Source organism: Hippopotamus amphibius, chromosome 2, assembly GCF_030028045.1.
Source record: "Hippopotamus amphibius kiboko isolate mHipAmp2 chromosome 2, mHipAmp2.hap2, whole genome shotgun sequence".
In the NCBI taxonomy this organism is placed as follows: Eukaryota; Metazoa; Chordata; class Mammalia; order Artiodactyla; family Hippopotamidae; genus Hippopotamus; species Hippopotamus amphibius.
Genome location: NC_080187.1, coordinates 32731031 through 32752036, shown reverse-complemented (window position 1 = coordinate 32752036; position 21006 = coordinate 32731031). Strand labels below are relative to the sequence as shown.

Genomic DNA, 21006 nt, shown 5'->3' with positions numbered 1-21006 from the left:
CTCGTGTCCCCAGGTATGGATAATTGGCAGAAATGTGATCAGAGAGTGGACTGCTCTGTGTTTTCTACTTCCAGTCTCACTGTAGCTGACCTCCAGCTCTCTGGAGTATGTCAGTTAAATGAGCGTGCCCATTTGGTTCAGACAGTTGACATGAAGGGGAGAGCAGGAACTTCATCAAGGCAAGTACAGATAATCTGAGCCAGGCTTACCTGGGCTTTCTGTCCTCTGGCTAAAAACAGGGCAGTGGGCAGCTTGGTAATGGCAGCCAGCAATATGACTATCCACAGAGTAAAACCAATATTTCAGTGTAGACTGGTTGCCCTCTTAATATAGCTGTCATCTTGGGATCTTCCTTCAGTGTTGTGTCTTTTCCAACAACAATCAATTTTCCAGGTCTCCTTCACCAACTGGGTGCCCTACAATTAATTTCTTTTATGCTCTTCTTAGAGTCAGCACAGACCCCACAGGTTGAGTGCTTGGACCCACAAATTGCCCACGCTTTAGACACTAGCTGCAAATGAGGTCCCCTGCACTTCTGCCCAGGATGCTACTAATCTGGACCTCCCTTAAGGTTCTATAATTTGCTAAAATGATTTAGAATTAAGGAGAGGGCTGAGTCATCTCATTAGCATACAAAAGACTCTTTTGGGACTTCCCTGGTGGCGCAGTGGTTTAGAATCTGCCTGCCAATGCAGGGGACATGGGTTTGATCCTTGGTCCAGGAAGATCCCACATGCCTTGAAGCAACTAAGCCCGTGCGCCACAACTACTGAGCTTGTGCTCTAGAGCTGCGAGCCAGAACTGCTGAGCCTGTGTGCTGCAACTACTGAAGCCCATGTGCCTAGAGCCTGTGCTGCACAACAAGGGAAGCCACCATAATGAGACGCTCACACACCACAAAGATGAGTAGCCCCTGCTTGCCACAACTAGAGAAAGCCCCCATGCAGCAATGAAGACCCAAAGCAGTCAATAAATAAATAAATTAAAAATTTGTAAAAACAAAAACAAAACAAAACAAACAAAAGACTCTCTTGTCACTCAAAGTTCCAGGGGTTTTAGGAGCTCTGCCAGGAACAGGGGACAAACACCAAATATGTTTTTTGTTGTACCTCAGGCATCATCCTAGAAATTCCTTTACCTCTCTCCTACATAAGATATTCTGTGTCTTGTATTTTATTTTTATTTATCTTTAATTAATTAATTAATTAATTAATTAATTGGTTGCGTTGGGTCTTTGTTGCAACACACAGGCTTTCTCTAGTTGCGGCGAGTTGGGGCTACTCCTTGTTGTAGTGCATGGGCTCCTCATTGTGGCGGCTTCTCTTGTTGTGGAGCACGAGCTCTAGGTGCTCAGGCTTCAGTAGTTGTGGTACATGGGCTCAGTAATTGTGGCTTGCGGGCTCTAGAGTACAGGCTGAGTAGTTGTGGCACACGGGCCTAGTTGCTCCTCAGCATGTGGGATCCTCCTGGAGCAGGGATTGAACCCATGTCCCCTGTATTGGCAGGCAAATTCCTAACCACTGTGCCACCTAGAAAGTCCTTTTCTTGTATATTTTACCTTTAACTTTTTGATTTTACTCTCCCATTGTAGTATATCTTTTATTTTATTTTATTTTATTTTATTTTAACTTTTTATTTTTTTATTTTTTACAATAAACTGCATATATTTAGAGTGTACAATTTGGTATCCCAGTCTCCCAATTCATTCCCCCCCCAACCCTCCCCACTTTTCCCACTTGGTGTCCATATGTTTGTTCTCTACATCTGTGTCTCTATTTCTGCCTTGCAAACCGGTTGATTTGTACCATTTTTCTATAGTCCACATATATGTGTTAGTATACAATATTTGTTTTTCTCTTTCTGACTCACTTCACTCTGTATGACAGTCTCTAGGTCCATCCATGTCTCTAGAAATGTCCCAGTTTCATTCCTTTTTTACAGCTGAGTAATATTCCATTGTATGTATGTACCACATCTTCTTTATCCATTCATCTGTTGATGGACATTTAGGTTGCTTCCATGTCCTGGCTATTGTAAATAGTGCTGCAATGAACATTGGAGTGCATGTGTCTTTTTGAATTATGGTGTTCTCTGGGTATATGCCCAGTAGTGGGATTGCTGGGTCAAATGGTAATTCTATTTTTAGTTTTGCAAGGAACCTCCATACTGTTTTCCATAGTGGCTGTATCAATTTACATTCCCACCAGCAATGCAAGAGCATTCCTTTGTCTCCACACCCTCTCCAGCATTTACTGTTTGTCGATTTTCTGATGATGCCCATTCTAACCTGTGTGAGGTGATACCTCATTGTAGTTTTGATTGCATTTCTCTAATAATTAGTGATGTTGAGCAGCTTTTCATGTGCCTCTTGGCCATCCATATGTCTTCTTTGGAGAAATGCCTGTTTAGGTCTTCTGGCCATTTTTTTATTGGGTTGTTTATTTTTTTGATATTGAGCTGGATGAACTGTTTATATATTTTGGAGATTAATCCTTTGTCTGTTGATTCATTTGCAAATATTTTTTCCCATTCTGAGGGGTGTCTTTTCATCTTGCTTATAGTTTCCTTTGCTGTGCAGAAGCTTTGAAGTTTCATTAGGTCCCACTTATTTATTTTTGTTTTTATTTCCATTCTTCTACGGGGTGGATTAAAAAAGATCTTGCTGTTATTTACATCAAAGAGTGTTCTTTCTATGTTTTCCTCCAGGAGTTTTATAGTGTCTGGCCTTACATTTAGGTCTTTTATCCATTTTGAGTTTACTTTTGTGTATGGTCTTAGGAAGTGTTCTAATTTCATTCTTTTCCATGTAGCTGTCCAGTTTTCCCAGCACCACTTATTGAAGAGGCTGCCTTTTCTCCATTGTATGTCCTTGCCTCCTTTGTCATAGATTAGTTGACCATAGTTTATCTCTGGGCTTTCTGTCCTGTTCCACTGATCTATATTTCTGTTTTTGTGCCAGTACCATACTGTCTTGATCACTGTAGCCTTATAGTATAGCCTGAAGTCAGGAAGCCTGATTCCACCAACTCCGTCTTTCCTTCTCAAGATTGCTTTGGCTATTCGGGGTCTTTTGCGTTTCCATACAAATCGTAAAATTTCTTGTTCTAGTTCTGTGAAAAATGCCATTGGTAATTTGATCAGGATTGCATTGAATCTGTAAATTGCTTTGGGTAGTATAGTCATTTTCACAATGTTGATTCTTCCAATCCAAGAACATGGTATGTCCCTCCATCTGTTTGTGTCTTCTTTGATTTCTTTCATTAGTGTCTTATAGTTTTCTGAGTACAGGTCTTTAACCTCCTTGGTTAGGTTTATTCCTAGGTATTTGATTCTTTTTGCTGCAGTGGTGAATGGGATTGTTTCCTTAATTTCTCTTTCTGATCTTTCATTGTTGGTGTATAGAAATGCAAGAGATTTCTGTGTGTTAATTTTGTATCCTGCAACTTTACCAAATTCATTGATTAGCTCGAGTAGTTTTCTAGTGGCATCTTTAGGATTTTCTGTGTATAGTATCATGTCATCTGTGAACAGTGACAGTTTTACTTCTTCTTTTCCAATTTGGATTCCTTTAATTTCTTTTTCTTCTCTGATTGCTGTGGCAAGGACTTCAAAAACTATGTTGAATAGTGTGGAGAGAGTGGACATCCTTGTCTTGTTCCTGATCTTAGAGGGAATGCTTGCAGTTTTTCACCATTGAGAATGATGTTTGCTGTGGGTTTCTCATCTATGGCCTTTATTATGTTGAGGTAGTTTCCCTCTATGCCCACCTTCTGGAGAGTTTTTATCATAAATGGGTGTTGAATTTTGTCGAAAGCTTTTTCTGCATCTATTGAGATGATCATGTGGTTTTTAATCCTTTAGTTTGCTAATGTGGTGTATCACATTGATTGATTTGCATATATTGAAGAATCCTTGCATTCCAGGGATAAACCCCCCTTGATCATGGTGTATGATCCTTTTAATGTGTTGTTGGATTCTGTTGGCTAGTATTCTGTTGAGGATTTTTGCATCTAAATTCATCAGTGATATTGGTCTGTAGTTTTCTTTTTTTGTAGTATCTTTGTCTGGTTTTGGTATCAGGGTGATGATGGCTTCATAAAATGAGTTTGGGAGTGTTCCTTCCTCTGCAATGTTTTGGAAGAGTTTGAGAAGGATGGGTGTTAGCTCTTCTCTAAATGTTTGATAAAATTCACCTGTGAATCCATCTGGTCCTGGACTTTTGTTTGTTGGGAGATTTTTAATCACAGTTTCCATTTCATTACTTGTGATTGGTCTGTTCATATTTTCTATTTCTTCCTGATTCAGTCTTGGAAGGTTATACTTTTCTAAGAGTCTGTCCATTTCATCCAGGTTATCCATTTTATTGGCATATAGTTGCTTGTAGTAATCTCTTATGGTGCTTTTTATTTCTGCGGTGTCCATTGTAACTTCTGTTTCATTTCTAATTTTATTGATTTGAGTCCTCTCCCTCTTCTTCTTGATGAGTCTTGCTAGAGGTTTATAGATTTTATTTATCTTCTCAAAGAACCAGCTTTTAGTTTTATTGATTTTTGCTATTGTTTTCTTTGTCTCTATTTCATTTATTTCTGCTCTGATCTTTATGATTTCTCTGTCTACTCACTTTGGGTTTTGTTTGCTCTTCTTTCTCTAGTTTCTTTAGGTGTAAGTTTAGATTTTTGGGGGGGATTTTTCTTGTTTCTTGAAGTAGGATTGTATTGCTATAAACTTCCCTCTTAGAACTGCCTTTGCTGCATCCCATAGGTTTTGGATCGTTGTGTTTTCATTGTCATTTGTCTCTAGGTATTTTTTGATTTCCTCTTTGATTTCTTCAGTGATCTGTTGGTTATTTAGTAGCATATTGTTTAGCCTCCATGTGTTTGTGTTTTTTTTCAGTTTTTTTCCTGTAATTGATTTCTAATCTCATAGCGTTGTGGTCAGAAAAGATGCTTGATACAATTTCAATTTTCTTGAATTTACCAAGGCTTGATTTATGACCCAAAATGTGATCTATCCTGGAGAATGTCCCATGTGCACTTGAGAAGAATGTGTAATCTGCTGTTTTTGGATGTAATGTCCTATAGATATCTATTAAATCCAGCTGATTTATTGTGTCATTTAAAGCTTGTGTTTCCTTATTAATTTTCTGTGTGGATGATCTGTCCATTGGTGTAAGTGGGGTGTTAAAGTCCCCCACTATGATTGTGTTACTGTCAATTTCCTCTTTCATAGTTTTAGCATTTGTCTTATTTATTGAGGTGCTCCTGTATTGGGTGCATATATATTTATAATTATCTCTTCTTATTGGATTGATCCCTCAATCTTTATGTAGTGTCCTTTCTTGTCTCTTGTAACATTTTTTATTTTAAAGTCTATTTTATCTGATACGAGGATCACTACTCCAGCTTTCTTTTGATTTCCATTTGCATGGAATATCTTTTTCCATCCCCTGACTTTCAGTCTGTATGTGTCCCTAGGTCTGAAGCGGGTCTCTTGTAGATGGCATATATATGGGTCTTGTTTTTGTATCCATTCAGCCAGTCTGTGTCTTTTGGTTGGTGCATTTAGTCCATTTACATTCAAGGTGATTATCGATATGTATGTTCCTATTATTTTCTCAATTGTTTTGTTTTTGTTTTTGTAGGTCCTTTTCTTCTCTTTCCCACTTAGAGAAGTTCCTTTAGCATTTGTTGTAAGGCTGGTTTGGTGGTGCTGAATTCTCTTAGCTGTTGCTTGTCTGTAAAGCTTTTGATTTCACCCTCGAATCTGAATGAGATCCTTGCTGGGTAGAGTATTCTTGGTTGTAGGTTCTTCTCAGTCATCACTTTAAATATATCGTGCCACTCCCTTCTGGCTTGCAGAGTTTCTGCTGAGAAGTCAGCTGTTAACCTGATGGGAGTTCCCTTGTATGTTATCTGTCGTTTTTCCCTTGTTGCTTTTAATAACTTTTCTCTGTCTTTAATTTTTGTCAGTTTGACTACTATATGTCTTGGCGTGTTTCTCCTTGGGTTTATCCTGCCTGGGACTCTCTGCGCTTCCTGCACTTGGGTTGCTATTTCCTTTCCCATGTTAGGGAAGTTTTCAACTATAATCTCTTCCAGTATTTTCTCGGGTCCTTTCTCTCTCTCTTCTCCTTCCGGGACCTCTATAATGCAAATGTTGGTGTGTTTAACATTGTCCCAGAGGTCTCTTAGGCTGTCTTCAGTTCTTTTCATTCTTTTTTCTTTATTCTTTTCCGCATCAGTGATTACCACCATTTTGTCTTCCAGGTCACTTATTCGCCCTTCTGCCTCAGTTAATCTGCTATTGGTTACTTCTAGTGTATTTTTGATTTCATTTATTGTGTTGCATATCTCTGTTTGTTTGCTCTTTAATTCTTCTAGGTCTTTGGTAAACTTTTCTTGCAACTTTTCAATCTTTGCTTGCAATCTTTTTTCAAAGTCCTGGATCGTCTTCATCATCATTATTCTGAATTCTTTTTCTGTATGGGTGCCTATCTCTTCATTTAGTTGTTTTTCTGGTATTTTATCTTGTCCCTTCATCTGGTACAAAGTCTTTTGCCTTTTCATTTTCTCTATCTTTCTGTGGCTGTGATTTTCAGTTCCACAAGATGAAATTGTGCTGATACTGCTTGATTCTGCTGTCTGCCCTCTTGTGGAGGAAGCTGTCTAGGAGGCTCGTGGGTGCTTCCTGATGGGAGGGACTGATGGTGGGTTGGGTTGGGTGGGTGGAGCTCAGTAAAACTTTAATCTGATTTGGTGGGTGGAACTCAGTGACACTTTAATCTGCTAGTCTGCCAATGAGTGGGGCTGTGTTCCCACTCTGGTGGTCATTTGGCCTGAGGCGACCCAGCCCTGGAGCTTACAGGCTCTTTGGTGGAGCTAATGGTGGACTCTGGAAAGGCTCACGCCAATGAGCACTTATCAGAACCCCTGCTGCCAGTGCCCCTGTCTCCTCGGTGAGCCACAGCTGTCCCCCACCTCTGCAGGCAACCCTCCAACACCAGCAGGTAGGTCTGGTTCAGTCTCCTATGGGGTCACTGCTCCTTTCCCCTGGGTCCTGGTGAGCACAGTTTTTTGTGTGCCCTCCAAGAGTGGAGTCTCCATTTCCCCCAGTCCTGTGGAGGTCCTGCAATCAAATCCCACTGGCTTTCAAAGTCTGATTCTCTGGGGATTCCCCCTTCTGTTGCTGGACTGCCAGGTTAGGAAGCCTGACGTGGGGCTCAGAACCCTCAGGACTTCTGCAGTATAACTGTTCTCCAGCTTGTGAGTCACCCACCCAGCATTTATGGTATTTGATTTTAACGCGATTGTGCCCTTCCTACCGTCTCATTGCAGCTTCTCCTTTGTCTCTGGATGTGGGGTGGTTTTTTTTGGTGAGTTCCAGTGTCTTTCTGTGGATGGTTGTTCAGCAGTTAGTTGTAACTCTGGTGCTCTTGCAAGAGGGAGTGAGCACACGTCCTCCTACTCTGCCATGTTGATTCTTCCTCCTGTAGTATATCTTTTAGTAGCCTTTGAGAAAGGGTACAGGGTGAGATCTTATATTTATGGTGTTTTTATCCTACACCTAATACTTATAACTTGGTGAGTGCATGATTCTAGGTGGGAGATAATTTTCCCTCAGAATTGTGAAAGCATTGCTCTGTTGTCTTCTAGCTTCCAGTTGAAGTCTGAAGCCACTCTGGTTCCTGGTCCTTTGTATATGATTTGTTTTTCTCTCTCTTGAAGCATGTAGAATCTCCTTTTAGTCCCCAGTATAATGCAATTTCACAGTTCCTAGAATCTTACTGACTTCTGATTTGAGGAATTTTCTTCAGTTAGTTCTGTGATGACTTCCTTTCCTTTCTTTTCTATTTCCGGTACTTCTGTTATTTGGATTCTGGACATTCTGGACTAGTCCTTTAATTTTCTTTTTCTCTATTGTCTATTTAAAATTTTTTTGCTTTTTTTTTTTGAATTTGTCATTTCTCCTGTCCTTTTAATTTCTAAGAGCTCACTTTTGTTCTCATGCTCCTTTTTTATAGCATCCTGTTTTTATTTTATGATTGCAATATCTTTTTGTGCCTGTGCATTATTAGTTGGTATTCTATCTTGTATAAGGGTGAGCTTTTCTTTTATTCATTTTTATTCAGTGAGTTTTAATCTGTTACTTTGTTTTGAGGGGTTATATGGCCTTATAAAATGAATTAGTATTCTTTCTATGCTCTGGATGATTTTGTATAAGAATAGAATTATCTATTTATTGAATGACTGGAATGAATGTGTTCATGAATTCTTTAAAAAAAAAAAAAAAAACACCTGGATCTGATGCTGTCTTTGAGGGATATTTTTTTAAACTGATTTAATTTCTGTAATGATTTTAGTACCGTTCAGCTTCTATTTCTTTTTTGGTCATATTTAATTGTTAATATTTTTTAAAGGTTATTCATTTCACCTAAGTTTTCAAATTTGCTGGCATAAAGTTGTTTACAATAAACTTTTATTATCTTTTAAACCATAATCTGTAGTCTTTTTAAAAATACTGTTTTTCTTTCATCCTGTTTTTGTCGATTTGAAAGTCTTTTCAAGGGACCAATTTTTGGCTTTATTGCTCTTCTCTGTTGTAACTTTGTTTTCTATTTCTCTTTAGATGTATCTATAAATCTATATCTATATCCATGTCATCTGTGTTTTTCCCTTCTTGTTTTGTTTTCACTGGATTTATTCCATTGCTTTTTTTGTAATTTCTTAAATTGGTGCTTAGTGATTTAACTTTTGGCTGTTCGTTTAAGATTTGAGATAAAACTTGAAAAAGGTGAGGGATCAAACTGAGTGGATGTTTGAGGGAAAGTGTTCCAGGAAGAGGAGAAGCCCTGAGGCAGGAGTGTCCCTAGTGTGTTTGAGAGAAAAGCAAGGCCAATTTAGTGAAAAGATTTTTTGTGATATAAATGTGGAAAATAACTGCTTATCTCCTTTCATCTGTCACTTTCCCTGCTGAGATGTCTGTTTTATGTGACAGCTGTGATGAGTGGAGAGAACACCATCTCAGTCACTCATTAGGTTTGTGATCTTAGGCTTTTTAACTTCTTTCATATTCAACTTGCCCATTCATAATTTGTTGTCATGATTAAAGAGGCAAATGTGACTATTGCCCTGCAGTAGGTGCAGAATAAGTGGCTGTTAAGTGTTTTGAATTTGGCATGTTTGCTGAAGCGATTTCTTTCTATTTTAGTGCACACTCCTGTGTTTGGGCATCCTGCCCTCTGCTGCCGTCTCCAGTCTGCAAACACTTGGAACCACTGTGATTGGTAGTGTCAGCAGCCTTTAGGGTCTAATACTGTCCTCCTGTGTTCATTGTTTCACTGAGCTGGATATTCCTTGAGATGGTGATGTCATTTTCTTTCCTCACGTGCTAGTGAAAACAGTAGCGATGGTTGTTCTCACAGTCCTTGGTCTTACATGCAGTGGTACCATCCCACTGAGGAGTAGACTTTTCCTACATGTGATCAAGGTGGTTCCTGTTGAGCTGCAGTGCCCTTTGCTGAGTCACTGTCTCCTTACCAGATTGGTATGGTATCTTGCCTCTGTTGCTGAGCCTTTTCCTGAAACTGTTCTATAATACTTTCTTCCATTGGCCACTGTTTCTATTTTATTGCCCTCCCAGTTTTGCCCACTTTTATCCCTTAAACCTGGAGTTGGCAAAGTTTTTCTATAAAGGACCAGATATAAGTATTTTATGTTTTGGGGACCACATGTGGTCTCTGTCACATATTCTCCCTTTAAAAATGGAAAAAAGCCATTTTTGACTTGTTAGTAAATACTCTTAGGAATTTAAAGTTTTTTTCTGTTGCCTTAAACTTTAATTGTGAAACAGAGTATATATTGAAAAGTTTATGAAAACTCACACATTTAGTTTAATATACAAAAATGAAACAAATGGTGACTCCTACCTCCCAAGCCAGGAAATAGAGGGCGTTGTCAATACTTCAGAGCTGCTTCCCTGTGACCCTCCCCAATTGCATCTTTCTTTGATCCACCTACTCTACTGTAATTTTGTGGAAATCATTCCTTTGCTTTCTTTATAGTTTTATCACATGATAACCCTCCTAATCATATATTATTTGGCTTTTGTTTGATTTTGAATTTTGTATAAGTGGAATCATAGTATTTGTATCTTTTGCTTAGCATTATGTTTTTGAGATTTATTCATGTTAATGCTCAGAGCTGCTTAGTTGAATTCAGTTGCTTGACTGTTCCACATCCTTTTACAGTCCATTTTAATGTTGATGGACATTTGGATTGTTTCCAGTCTTCTGTTTTCACGAATAATGCTCTGGGAACATTCTTGTGCATGTCTTCTGGTGCATATGCATAAGAGGTTTTCAAGGGCCTTACTCAGTAGTGGAATTGCTGGGCACATGCAAGTCTAGCTTTTCCTGGTAATGCCTGTTTTCCAAAGTGGTTGTACAAGTAAGTTCTCCCTCTGGCAGAGGATAAGAATTCCCTTTGCTCCCCATCCTGGTCAACACTTGGTATTGTCCTCTTAATTTTTGCTCTTTAGTGAACATGATGGTATCTCGTGGTTTAAATTTACAGTTTCTTGATTATTGAACAGATTGAACACCTGTTTATGTATATTGCTCTTATATGCTTCCAAGTTCTGTGTCTTATTTTCAAGTTAATTTTTGTATGTATTCTGGGTACTGATTATTTGCTGGTTATATGGGCTGTAGTTTTGTTTTTTGTTTATAGATTGTCTTTTTTATTCTTTTTGTGAGGTGTTCTTTATTTCAAAGTTAAGTTCGTTGGTCTCTTACTTTTTTTTTATTAATTTATTAATTTTTGGGGGGGTACGCCAAGTTCAGTCATCTGTTTTTATACACATATTCCCATATTCTCTCCCTCCCTCGACTCCCCCTCCCCCCGAGTCCCCCCCAGCCTCTCCGTCCCAGTCCTCTAAGGCATCTTCCATCCTCGAGTTGAACTCCCTTTGTTATATAACAACTTCCCACTGGCTATCTATTTTACAGTTGGTAGTATATATATGTCTGTGCTACTCTCTTGCTCCGTATCGGCTTCCCCTTCACCCCCCGCCCCCCCCAAACCTCGAGTTCTCCAGTCCATTCTCTGCATCTGCATCCTTGTTCTTGTCTTGTCACTGAGTTCATCAGTACCATTTTTAAATTCTGTATATGTGAGTTAGCATACGATATTTGTCTTTCTCTTTCTGGCTTACTTCACTCTGTATGACAGACTCTAGGTCTATCCACCTCATGACATATAGCTCCATCTCATCCCTTTTTATAGCTGAGGAATATTCCATTGTATATATATGCCACATCTTCTTTATCCATTCATTTGTTGATGGGCATTTAGGTTGCTTCCATGTCCTGGCTATTGTAAATAGTGCTGCAGTAAACATTGTGGTACATGTTTCTTTTGGGATTATGGTTTTCTTTGGGTATATGCCCAGGAGTGGGATTACTGGATCATATGGTAGTTCTATTTGTAGTTTTTTAAGGAACCTCCAAATTGTTTTCCATAGTAGCTGTACCAACTTACATTCCCACCAACAGTGCAGGAGAGTTCCCTTTTCTCCACACCCTCTCCAACATTTGTTGTTTCCAGATTTTGTGATGATGGCCATTCTGATCGGTGTGAGGTGATCCCTCATTGTGGCTTTGATTTGCATTTCTCTGATGATTAGTGATGTTGAGCATCTTTTCATGTGTTTGTTGGCCATCTGTATGTCTTCTTTGGAGATGGTCTCTTACTTTTGATCTTCTAAGTCTTTTGTAGTTTTGCCTTTGACATTTAGGTCTTTAATTCACCAGGAATTAAGGAAATCTTGAAACATGTAGAAAAGGAGAAAAAAATAAAGTGGACCCCTCTCCATAATACATATCACTCAGTTTCAGGTAGTGGAAAAAATCCAATTTTGTTTTATCTCTTCCTCCCTCCACCTTTTTTTGGGGAAGTATTTTAAAGAAAACCCCAACATTATGTCCTTTCATCTGTAGATATTTCAGTTTTACTGATATTTTATCTGCTTGATATATGAGTTAGAGAGATGCATGTTTACATCTACTATGGTAGATTTGGCTATTTCTCATCGTGGGTTTATCAGGTTTTGCTTTATAGATTTTGAGTCTATTTAAAAATATTTAGAATTATTATATCTTCCTGGTGAATAAAATTTTTTGTTATGAGGAATCTTCTTTGTCATAAATCCTTTTTGCCTTGAAGCATCTTATGTCTGATATATTTAGGTGTATAGCCATACTAGGTTTCTTCCATTTCAGGTATGGTATATCTCTCACTATTCTTTTATTTTGGTACAATACACATAATAAAAATAACCATCTTAACTGTTTTTAAGTGTACTGTTTGATGGTATTAAATACATTCATAATGTTGTGCTATCATCACCACCATCCATCTCCAAAACTCTTTTAATCTTGTAAAACTGAAACTATATCTGTTAAACAGTAACTCCCCATTCTCCCCTCCCCCCTACTCCTGGCAACTACCCATATCATTACAGTTGAATATGTACCTTATGGGCAGCATATAGCTGGTTTTTGTATTTTTATCCAGCCTTACTGTCTTTGTTTTTTCACTAGAGAGTTTACTTCACTTAAATATATTATAGGGAATTCCCTGGTGGTCCAGTGGTTAGAACTTGGTGCTTTCACTGCTATGGGCCTGGGTTCAGTCACTGGTGGGGGAACTAAGATCCCACAAGCTGCGTGGTGTGGCCAAAATAAATAAATAGGTAAATAAAAGGCAAGAATTTAAAAACATATATACATACATATATAAATAAATACAATAAATACTGATGTACTTTGATTTTTTCAATTTTACTTTGTACTTTTGTCTTGCTTTCTCTTCATTTCTTTCTCCTTTCTTGCATGCTTTTGGATTTTTTTCTGTTAGTTTCAGTGTTACGCATATTCCTTTTGGTGGTAACCTTAGCAATTTTAACGTGCTTATTCAACTTACCACAGTCTAAAGTTCATCGGTATCTTGAAACACTGTTAGTTCAGTCCCTCCCAATTTGTATGCTATCATTATTAATGTTTTAATTTACTGTTAAAAAATTTAGCAGCACAGAGCATTGTTGTCATCATTTTATATTGTCAGTATTTTGTTAATATTACCTATATATTTACACATTTGTTCTTCATTTATGTTTGCATCTCGAATCTTCCTTGTAGGATCATTTTTCTGGTGCCTTTATAATTTCCTTTATTGACAGTCAGCAGGTGACAAACTCTAAATTTTTACTTCTTCCAAATTACTTTTATTTTACACTTATTCATGAAAGTTCTTTTTATATAGAATTCTATTTTATCTCAGCACATTGCAGGTATTATTTCACTGTCTTTTGGCTATAAATAAACAATTTGGCTTCAGTATTGCTTTTGAAGACACCTGTTTCTCATCTTGCTTCTTTGAAGGTAATCTTCCTCTTCTTTCTGGCTGCTTTTAGAATATTATTTTGTTGCTGTTGTTATAAAAATTCCACTGTGATATTTCACTGTCTGGATTCCTTTTTATTAATCCTGTTTAGAATTTATTAGGCTTCTTGGATATTTAGATTAGTATCTTTCTTTAGTTTTAGAAAGTTTGAGAAATTCCTGAGAATATTGCCCCCACCTTATTCTTTTAACTCATCTGGACCTTCAGATTTTTATTAGATCTTGTGACTCTGTCTTCCATGTCTCTTAACTTTTTTTTTTTTTCCATATGTTCTGTCCCTTTGACTCTGCTGTGGTCTGGGTAGTTTCCTCTGACCTGTCTCCAGTTCATGGATTCACCTTTAGTTTATCTAATCTCCTGTTAAATCTGCCCAATGAATTTTTATTTCTAATAATACATTCTTTATTTATTAGAAGTTCTCTTTGGTTCTTTTCCACATCAGCTTGCTCTGCCCATGGTATTTCATTTCCTTGTCTCTTGTGGGTTATGGGAATGAGTGACCCTCTGTGTGATCTACTTGTTTTTCTCAGAACTGTATCTTGGAAAATGTTTGAGGTCTAGGATAATAAGTTGGGTTTCTCCAGAGAGGATTGCATTTACTTTCGTCAGTTGCCTGGGGCCCCTTCCATCTTTGACTCTTAAAATGAATTCTGGCCTTAAGGTTTTTCAGAGTACCCAAGTAGTATTTTAAGTTGTAATTACTCATATAAGGGCTACCTTGTAGTTTTGAATTCTCAGGGAGATTTTTTCCCCTCTCTTCATTGCTGTGGTTAAATTTTTTCCTTTAAACAGTTCCCTTGGAATATGACAACTCATTTCTAGTCTATCCTTATGCTTTTTTCTAGGGTCTTTAGACTCTCCACCTTAGGTAGGTCAGTATTCTTTGTCTTTTGTTCTCAGAGGCCTGCAAAGCCAAAAAAGTTGATTGAATTTACCTAGTTTGGTAAATGCCTTCAAGGTGAAAATCAGCTTTAGCAAACTTAATTGACCTTTCTCTATTCCTATCTTCATTAACTTTTGTCTTAATATTCCTTGCTTTCTTGACAACTTACGAATGCATTTGAAGATATTTTGAGAAATATTTTTGTCCAGTATTTTTTGTTGTTTTCATTAGGAGGATTAGTACAGGTTCTGAGTTTACCATGTTGCTGGAAGCAGGAGCGTCTCTGTGTTTATTTTCATATTCCCAGTTAGATTTTACTGTCCTTGAGAGGAGTGACCATGCCTTGGACTTTCTTGCCCTTCTCTATGATTCAGTCTCAGTGTTCAGCGGACGTTCAGTTTTACAGGTGGATGTGCAGCTAGGAAATAGTTTTGAGGGGCTTCTATTTTACATGTTTTATATCTATTTTTTAATCTTCCCAATTATTTGGTAAGGATATGTATATTATTATTACCTGTTTTTTACAGATCAGTAAACTAAGACTTAGGAGGAGTATATGGACACAAATCTGGTTATTAGTTGGGCTAGGATTTAGATTTATGACTTTTGACTCGTAATTCTGTGTCCTTTCTGCTATACCATGTTGCTTTTTAACTAATATTGTTGACATTTCTTGATTGTTGTCTATAGATATGAAACTTTTAGAGAAACCACTGGATTAATAATATCTGGATGAAATTCCCTCTAAATTCTCACCTGAAAGAAATTGTTGGCTGAGCATTCACTTTGCTTAAACTTTTATCAGTGACTTAAAACACTGTATTGACTTATGTTACAGAAAGCAGAAAAAAAATAATTGCTTACAAACTACTATGTATAAGATAAATAAGCTACAAGGATATATTGTACAGCACAGGGAATATAGCCGATATTATGTAATAACTTTATATGGAGAATTTCTATAAAAATATTGAATCACTATGTTGTACACCTGAAACTAATATAATATTGTAAATCAACTATACTTCAATTAAAAAGTTAAAAGAAAAAAGAAAAAAGAATTGCTCATTTTTGCTGTTGCAGCATTGTGAAATACTTTTGTTGTAAAATATAGGTAATTCTTGTTTTTTTCCAACAGGTGTGTGTGTAATATAGATTGCAGTGGGTACAGTTTTAATCCTGTGTGTGCTTCTGATGGGAGTTCTTATAACAATCCCTGTTTTGTCCGAGAAGCATCTTGTATAAAACAAGAACAAATTGATATAAGGCATCTTGGTCATTGCACAGGTAAAATTCATTCTACTTATCTAAAGACCTGTCTTTAATATCACATATCTTCAGTCTTATTTTTGCATTTTGGTAGTGTTCCAAATTTGTAGAATGAGAAATCTTTGATGCTTTATTTTTTTTTAATTACTATATATTTTAGAATTTCTTTGTTTTGTTACTAACTTAGCTCCTTTTCCCACATGTTTTCGTTACTTCAAAACACAAACAATGCTTCCTGGTTGTTTATTTAGTTACTAAGGTAGTCCTAACATGGATTTGTAGGTATATTTATGGTTCTTAAAAGTTGTCTTAAATTTGTAATGATTATAGTTGTTTAAGTATTAGCTTATTTTAATTTTAGTAAAACTATAAGTATTGCCATATTTAAAAAAAAAAATTTTTTTTTTGGCTGTGCTGTGTGGTATGTGGGATCTTAGTTCCCTGACCAGGGATCGAACCCATGCCTCTTGCAGTGGAAGTACAGAGTCTTAACCACTGGACTGCCAGGGAAGTCCCAACCATATTTTTTTCTCATCTTTTTTTCTAGAGCATAATAGTTTACTTTGTTTTCACATTTTCTCTGTAGTTTTTGCCTCTACATATTATATACTGCTAGAGATTTTGGCGTGAAGTTATAGAATTCTGGTAAGGAAAAATTATTACCTTCAGTTTAAAATTCTTTTTCTCTTCTTGCTTTTCCTTGTAGTTTAGAAGCCATGATACAAACTAAGAATGAATTTTGGTTTCTATTCCTGCTAGAAATATCCAGTCACCAAAGGCAGAGGTTTTCAACCTTTTTCCTCAGTAATAGGCACATGGGTTGAAATAATGTATCATTTGCTGCTAACAAACGAGTGCCAGACACATTCTCATGGCCTAGGATTGTGCAATTTCCCTGCTTGCTGAGTCTAATCACCCTCCCTCTAAGCCCCTCCCTTTTTTGGGATTTATTAAAAGGATATGTTTTTATCTGAGCTAAGGGGAGAAAGTTGCAAGCCAAAGTTTGCTACTTTATACTGATAACAAGCTATTTGTAAAATACAGAGCAACTGATGGTGAAATCTGTGGTCTAAGCTACTGAAGAATGCCCAAAAAAGCTCATCAGAGGATTTCCAGGTGGGGGTCAGGTGTGCACATAGTATAGGAGACCACTGATAGGGACCCCTTGCAGGTGGAAGGAGTAGTATGGTTTGCTTTTCTTTAATGGGGTGGCATTTAGAGCATAGGTTAAAGAGTAGCTTAGAGAGAGAATATCTTTTCTGAGGAATTGGTGCATGGTTGAATGGTACTACCTGGAATTTCAAATTTAGAATAATTGGTCAAGCTTGAGGATTTTGTTAATTGAAATGTATGCCGACTTAGAGTCCTTTGGAGTAGTTGGTGTTTAATTTTTGTCTTGGCTCCCATTTACACCTGACTGTACCTTCCCTTTCCCCCCACTAGTACCGGGAAGCTGAAGCTTGTGCTTCCCAACAGGTGTTTATGGTTCATGTACAGTCTTACTGTCCTAATACAGTTCACCAGTCAGCAGCCATTTTTATAGTAAATTTTGTCTGATAACACACTTGAGGTTCCACATTTATCTTAATCTTGTATTTTTCCAGGGAAATAGTGGTGGGAGAAGGTAAATCTTGAGGCCATTGGCCCTTGGAGAAAGGGCAAATCCTTTCTCTTCAGGGTATGTGTTATTTCAGTTTGTGCAGGGAAGACTTTTTTTTTTCCCCCAGGGAAGACTTTTTAAGGAGATATTTGAGCTGAAGTCTGAATGAAGTTAAACTGTTCATCATGCAGAGTGTGTTTATATCTGGGATGCGTTGAGGCCTGAGATAGAGGTGGCACAGTAGATCAAGGGAGTCGTGGAAAATGTGAACAGGATAAGTGGGCAGAGAGTTGGAAGGACCTAGAGCAGTTAGAATATTTAGGAGTTTCATGGTGTGACTTAAATATCATATGTATCTTAATTTGAAAACTGTTTTCTCTCATAGACACAGATGACACTAGTTTGTTGGGAAAGAAAGATGATGGACTACAGTATCGACCAGATGTGAAAGGTACTGAATCACAGTTTCCCAAATTTTGGCCAGCTACTGAAACATGGTCACTAGCTGTCCTTAGTAGTTCTGTTTTCATTATAATGACCTTTCCAACTTTGCTCTCTAGCATTATACAAGGGTGAGTCAAAAATTATCCACACTCTGGCTGTAGAATTTATTTTAATTAATTTTTAGAAAAGACAAATACAGTATTTTCAACATAATCTCCTTGCTTTTCAATATACTTTGTCCATCTGTCAACAAGCTTTCATATTCCCTCATTAAAAAAGGTTTTAGGCTGAGCTGCAAGCCATGAATGCACCACTGTCTTCACTTCTTCATCAGAAGTGAATCTTCATCCTTGTAGGGCTGCTTTCAGGGGACCAAACAGGTGAAAGTCTGATGGAGCAAGATCAGGACTGTAGGGAGGATGCTTTAACACCTCAAGATGAAGTTTTTGCAGAGTGTTGACAGTGTGGGCAGAAGTGTGCACACCTGCGCACCCTCAGACCACAAAAAATGAATCACTGCACGCTGGTCTTCTTTCGTGCAAATCACAGGTGGGGCATCCATTTTTGCTTGCACTGCAGTTACAAGTGAACTGATGTAACACGTTCACACCTGCACAGCAGTGACTGAGGAGACAGTAGTCTTGAACAGAAAGTGCTGGTAAGACAGTGTGGCCAACAGAAGTTTTAATATAACCTGGAGTGTGGATAATTTTTGACTCACCCTTGTACATTATGCAGCTGACTGTTAGTTATAATACTAACTGAAATAGCCAAGGTGCTTCTCAGTTTACAGAGTGCTCTCACATATGCTTTTTTTAAACTGAAATTTTTATTGAGATAATTGTAGATTCACATGCAGTTGTAAAAAATTATACAGAGGTCTCTCATATTTGCTTTTAAAATCCTCTTTACCTTTCTAGAATCTACTGTTAACACTCTCTGTGCATGGGTCTTTGAACTTTGTTCCCTTTGCCTGGAACTCTTCTTTGCCTAATATTCTTTCCAGTCTCACCTTAAAGTCATTTCCTTTTGGGAACTATCCCTTGATTGTTAAATCTAGATTAGCTGTCTCTCTTACATGCTCCCCTAACCAAGTCCTTAACCTACTCTGAGTGTGATTGTCTGTTCTCCTCATGTGTGTCCCCCTCTAGGATGTGAATTCTGTGAGGACAGGAGACTGTATCTATCATGTTCACTTTGGGATCCCTAACACTTAGCAAAATGTCTGGCACTTACATAGATGCTCCACGCTTGTCAAAAAAACAGATGCAGCTCAGAAATGCTGTAGGAAGTTTTAGTCTTATATGTCATAAAGGTCAGAGCAGAGGTTGGATTCTAGGTCCCTTGACTGCACGTCCAGTGCCATTTCATGTCTCATTTTCATATTCATTATTTCATTTGATTCTTACAACTATTCTGAGGGGTAAGGACCGGTCAGAACATTGAGGCTCAGTGAAGTTATATCTAGTGAACTGAAGCAAGTCTTGATCTTGGGATCTTAGATCAGGATTTCCACATGTGCATCTTCTACCCATTTGTTTTGTTATACTAATGGACAGTATTTTTAAGATGTGTGATCTACCTTTTATGCCTAATTTCTAAAAAAATACATAAAATGAGAGTAACAGGCCCTATCATAGAGCATCATAAAAGTTAAATGAGATAATGCTTGTCAAGGGCTTTGAATAGTATCTGACATACTCATAAGTGTGTAAGAAATCGTTGCTGTTATTATCATTGAATAATTTGTTATTTCTGTCACTTGAATCATATTAAACCTGAATCAGTTATATCCCATGAGCCCCTTACATATCAATTTCCTATGTTGATACTAAGTGCTGTATTTAAAACAGGAAATCTCTGTATTCCCATGGGAGACAGTGCTAGTTTTATTCTTTATACTGATAGTACATGACCAGAATAGGAAGGCACTTTTTCAGTAGATAGAAGCTCCTACTTAAGGCAGTTTGGGAATTGTGTATACCCAAAATACTTGTCTGCCTTTGATAAAATTACAGGGATAATTTTAGTGCCCAAGCCATTTTTGAGATACTGAACATTCTTTACACATAAGAATCTGTCTATAATGCAAATGAAATTATCATAATCAGTAGATATAATTTATTTAGTGCCTACTTTATACTGGTCATTTTGCTAGAAACTGTTGGTGGATAGAAAGATATCTCATACATGACATCTATCTTTAAAGAGCTTGTGATACAATAAGAAATGAATGTAACCTAATTCTGACAGAACAGAAATTGGTTATTGTCATAAATGTAGTGCGATTAAAAAGTACAGTGGGAACTCAGAAGAGATTACCATTTGGTGGGGGATGGTGAAGATCTGAAAAACTCATGAAAGGTGGAATTTGAGCTGAACCTTGAAGGATGGTTAGGATTGAAACAGAGGTCAAAAGGGTGTTTAAGGAGGATAGAAGAGCGTGAGCAGAGGTGTGGATACAAACATTGTGATAGAATATATTGGAGAATGATGAGGAATCCTTTTTTGGCTGGAGAGTAGGGACGTAAGAGACAGAAGTGGAAGGCAAGACTGCAAAGGTAGCTTGGGGCCAGATTGTGTACAGCCTTTTTTTGTTTTTTGGCTGAGTCCTAACCATCAGACTGCCAGGGAATTCCCATGTGTACAGTCTTGAATGCTGTGTTATCCTAGGGTATTTAAACTTCATTTGTGGGCAGTGGGGGAATCGTTATATATTTGAAAAAGGCAAGGCCACAAAGTTAACTAGTTGAATGCATTATACCTGGCAGGAATTGTGGTTATTTTGTATTTTGGACTAGAGGCAGGGAGATTAATTAAGTAGACTCAAAAGGAATAGATTCCTGCTTAGATATGGGGGATAAAGAGTTCAAGTTCAGATGACTTAGATGATGGATTCTATTTATAGAACTGAGACTGTTGGGTGGGGAAGATGTTTGGGGGTAAGGTAAGGGAGGAGTTGATGGTGGAGGTGGTTAATTTTATTTTGGAGTTTGAGTTGCTTGTGGAACTCACCCAGGTAACTTTGCTTATTAACATAAATTTGTGAGTCAGTCCTTGGATACTGAGTTGATAAGTCGTAAGAATGAGTAAGAGAGATTATAGAGCAGCTGCATTGTCTAATAGGGTAGCCACTGGCCACATGTGGCTATTTAAGTTTAAATTGATTAAAATGAAATAAAATTAAAGGTTTTGTTTCTCAGTTATGCTAGCCATATTTCAAATGTTCGGTAGCCCCATGTGACCCGTGGCTACTATATTAGACAGCACAGAAATAGAATGTATCAAGAGTTGCAGAAAGTTCTGTTGGATAGCACTGTTCTTTAGAAAGGAGAGGAGGCTAGGGACTT

General features: G+C 37.6%; 1 protein-coding gene across 2 annotated transcripts in view; it reads left to right on the top strand.

The window, feature by feature from the left end:
• The window catches only part of LOC130846811 (myb/SANT-like DNA-binding domain-containing protein 3), a 128870-nt gene that overhangs the window by 84123 nt on the left and 23741 nt on the right, over positions 1–21006 (top strand). For both annotated transcript variants that reach the window (XM_057725270.1, XM_057725272.1), the window contains 2 exons: positions 15482–15630; positions 17598–17663. In XM_057725270.1, the coding sequence (XP_057581253.1) occupies positions 15482–15630; positions 17598–17663 (215 nt within the window). The remainder of the gene's footprint in view (positions 1–15481; positions 15631–17597; positions 17664–21006) is intronic.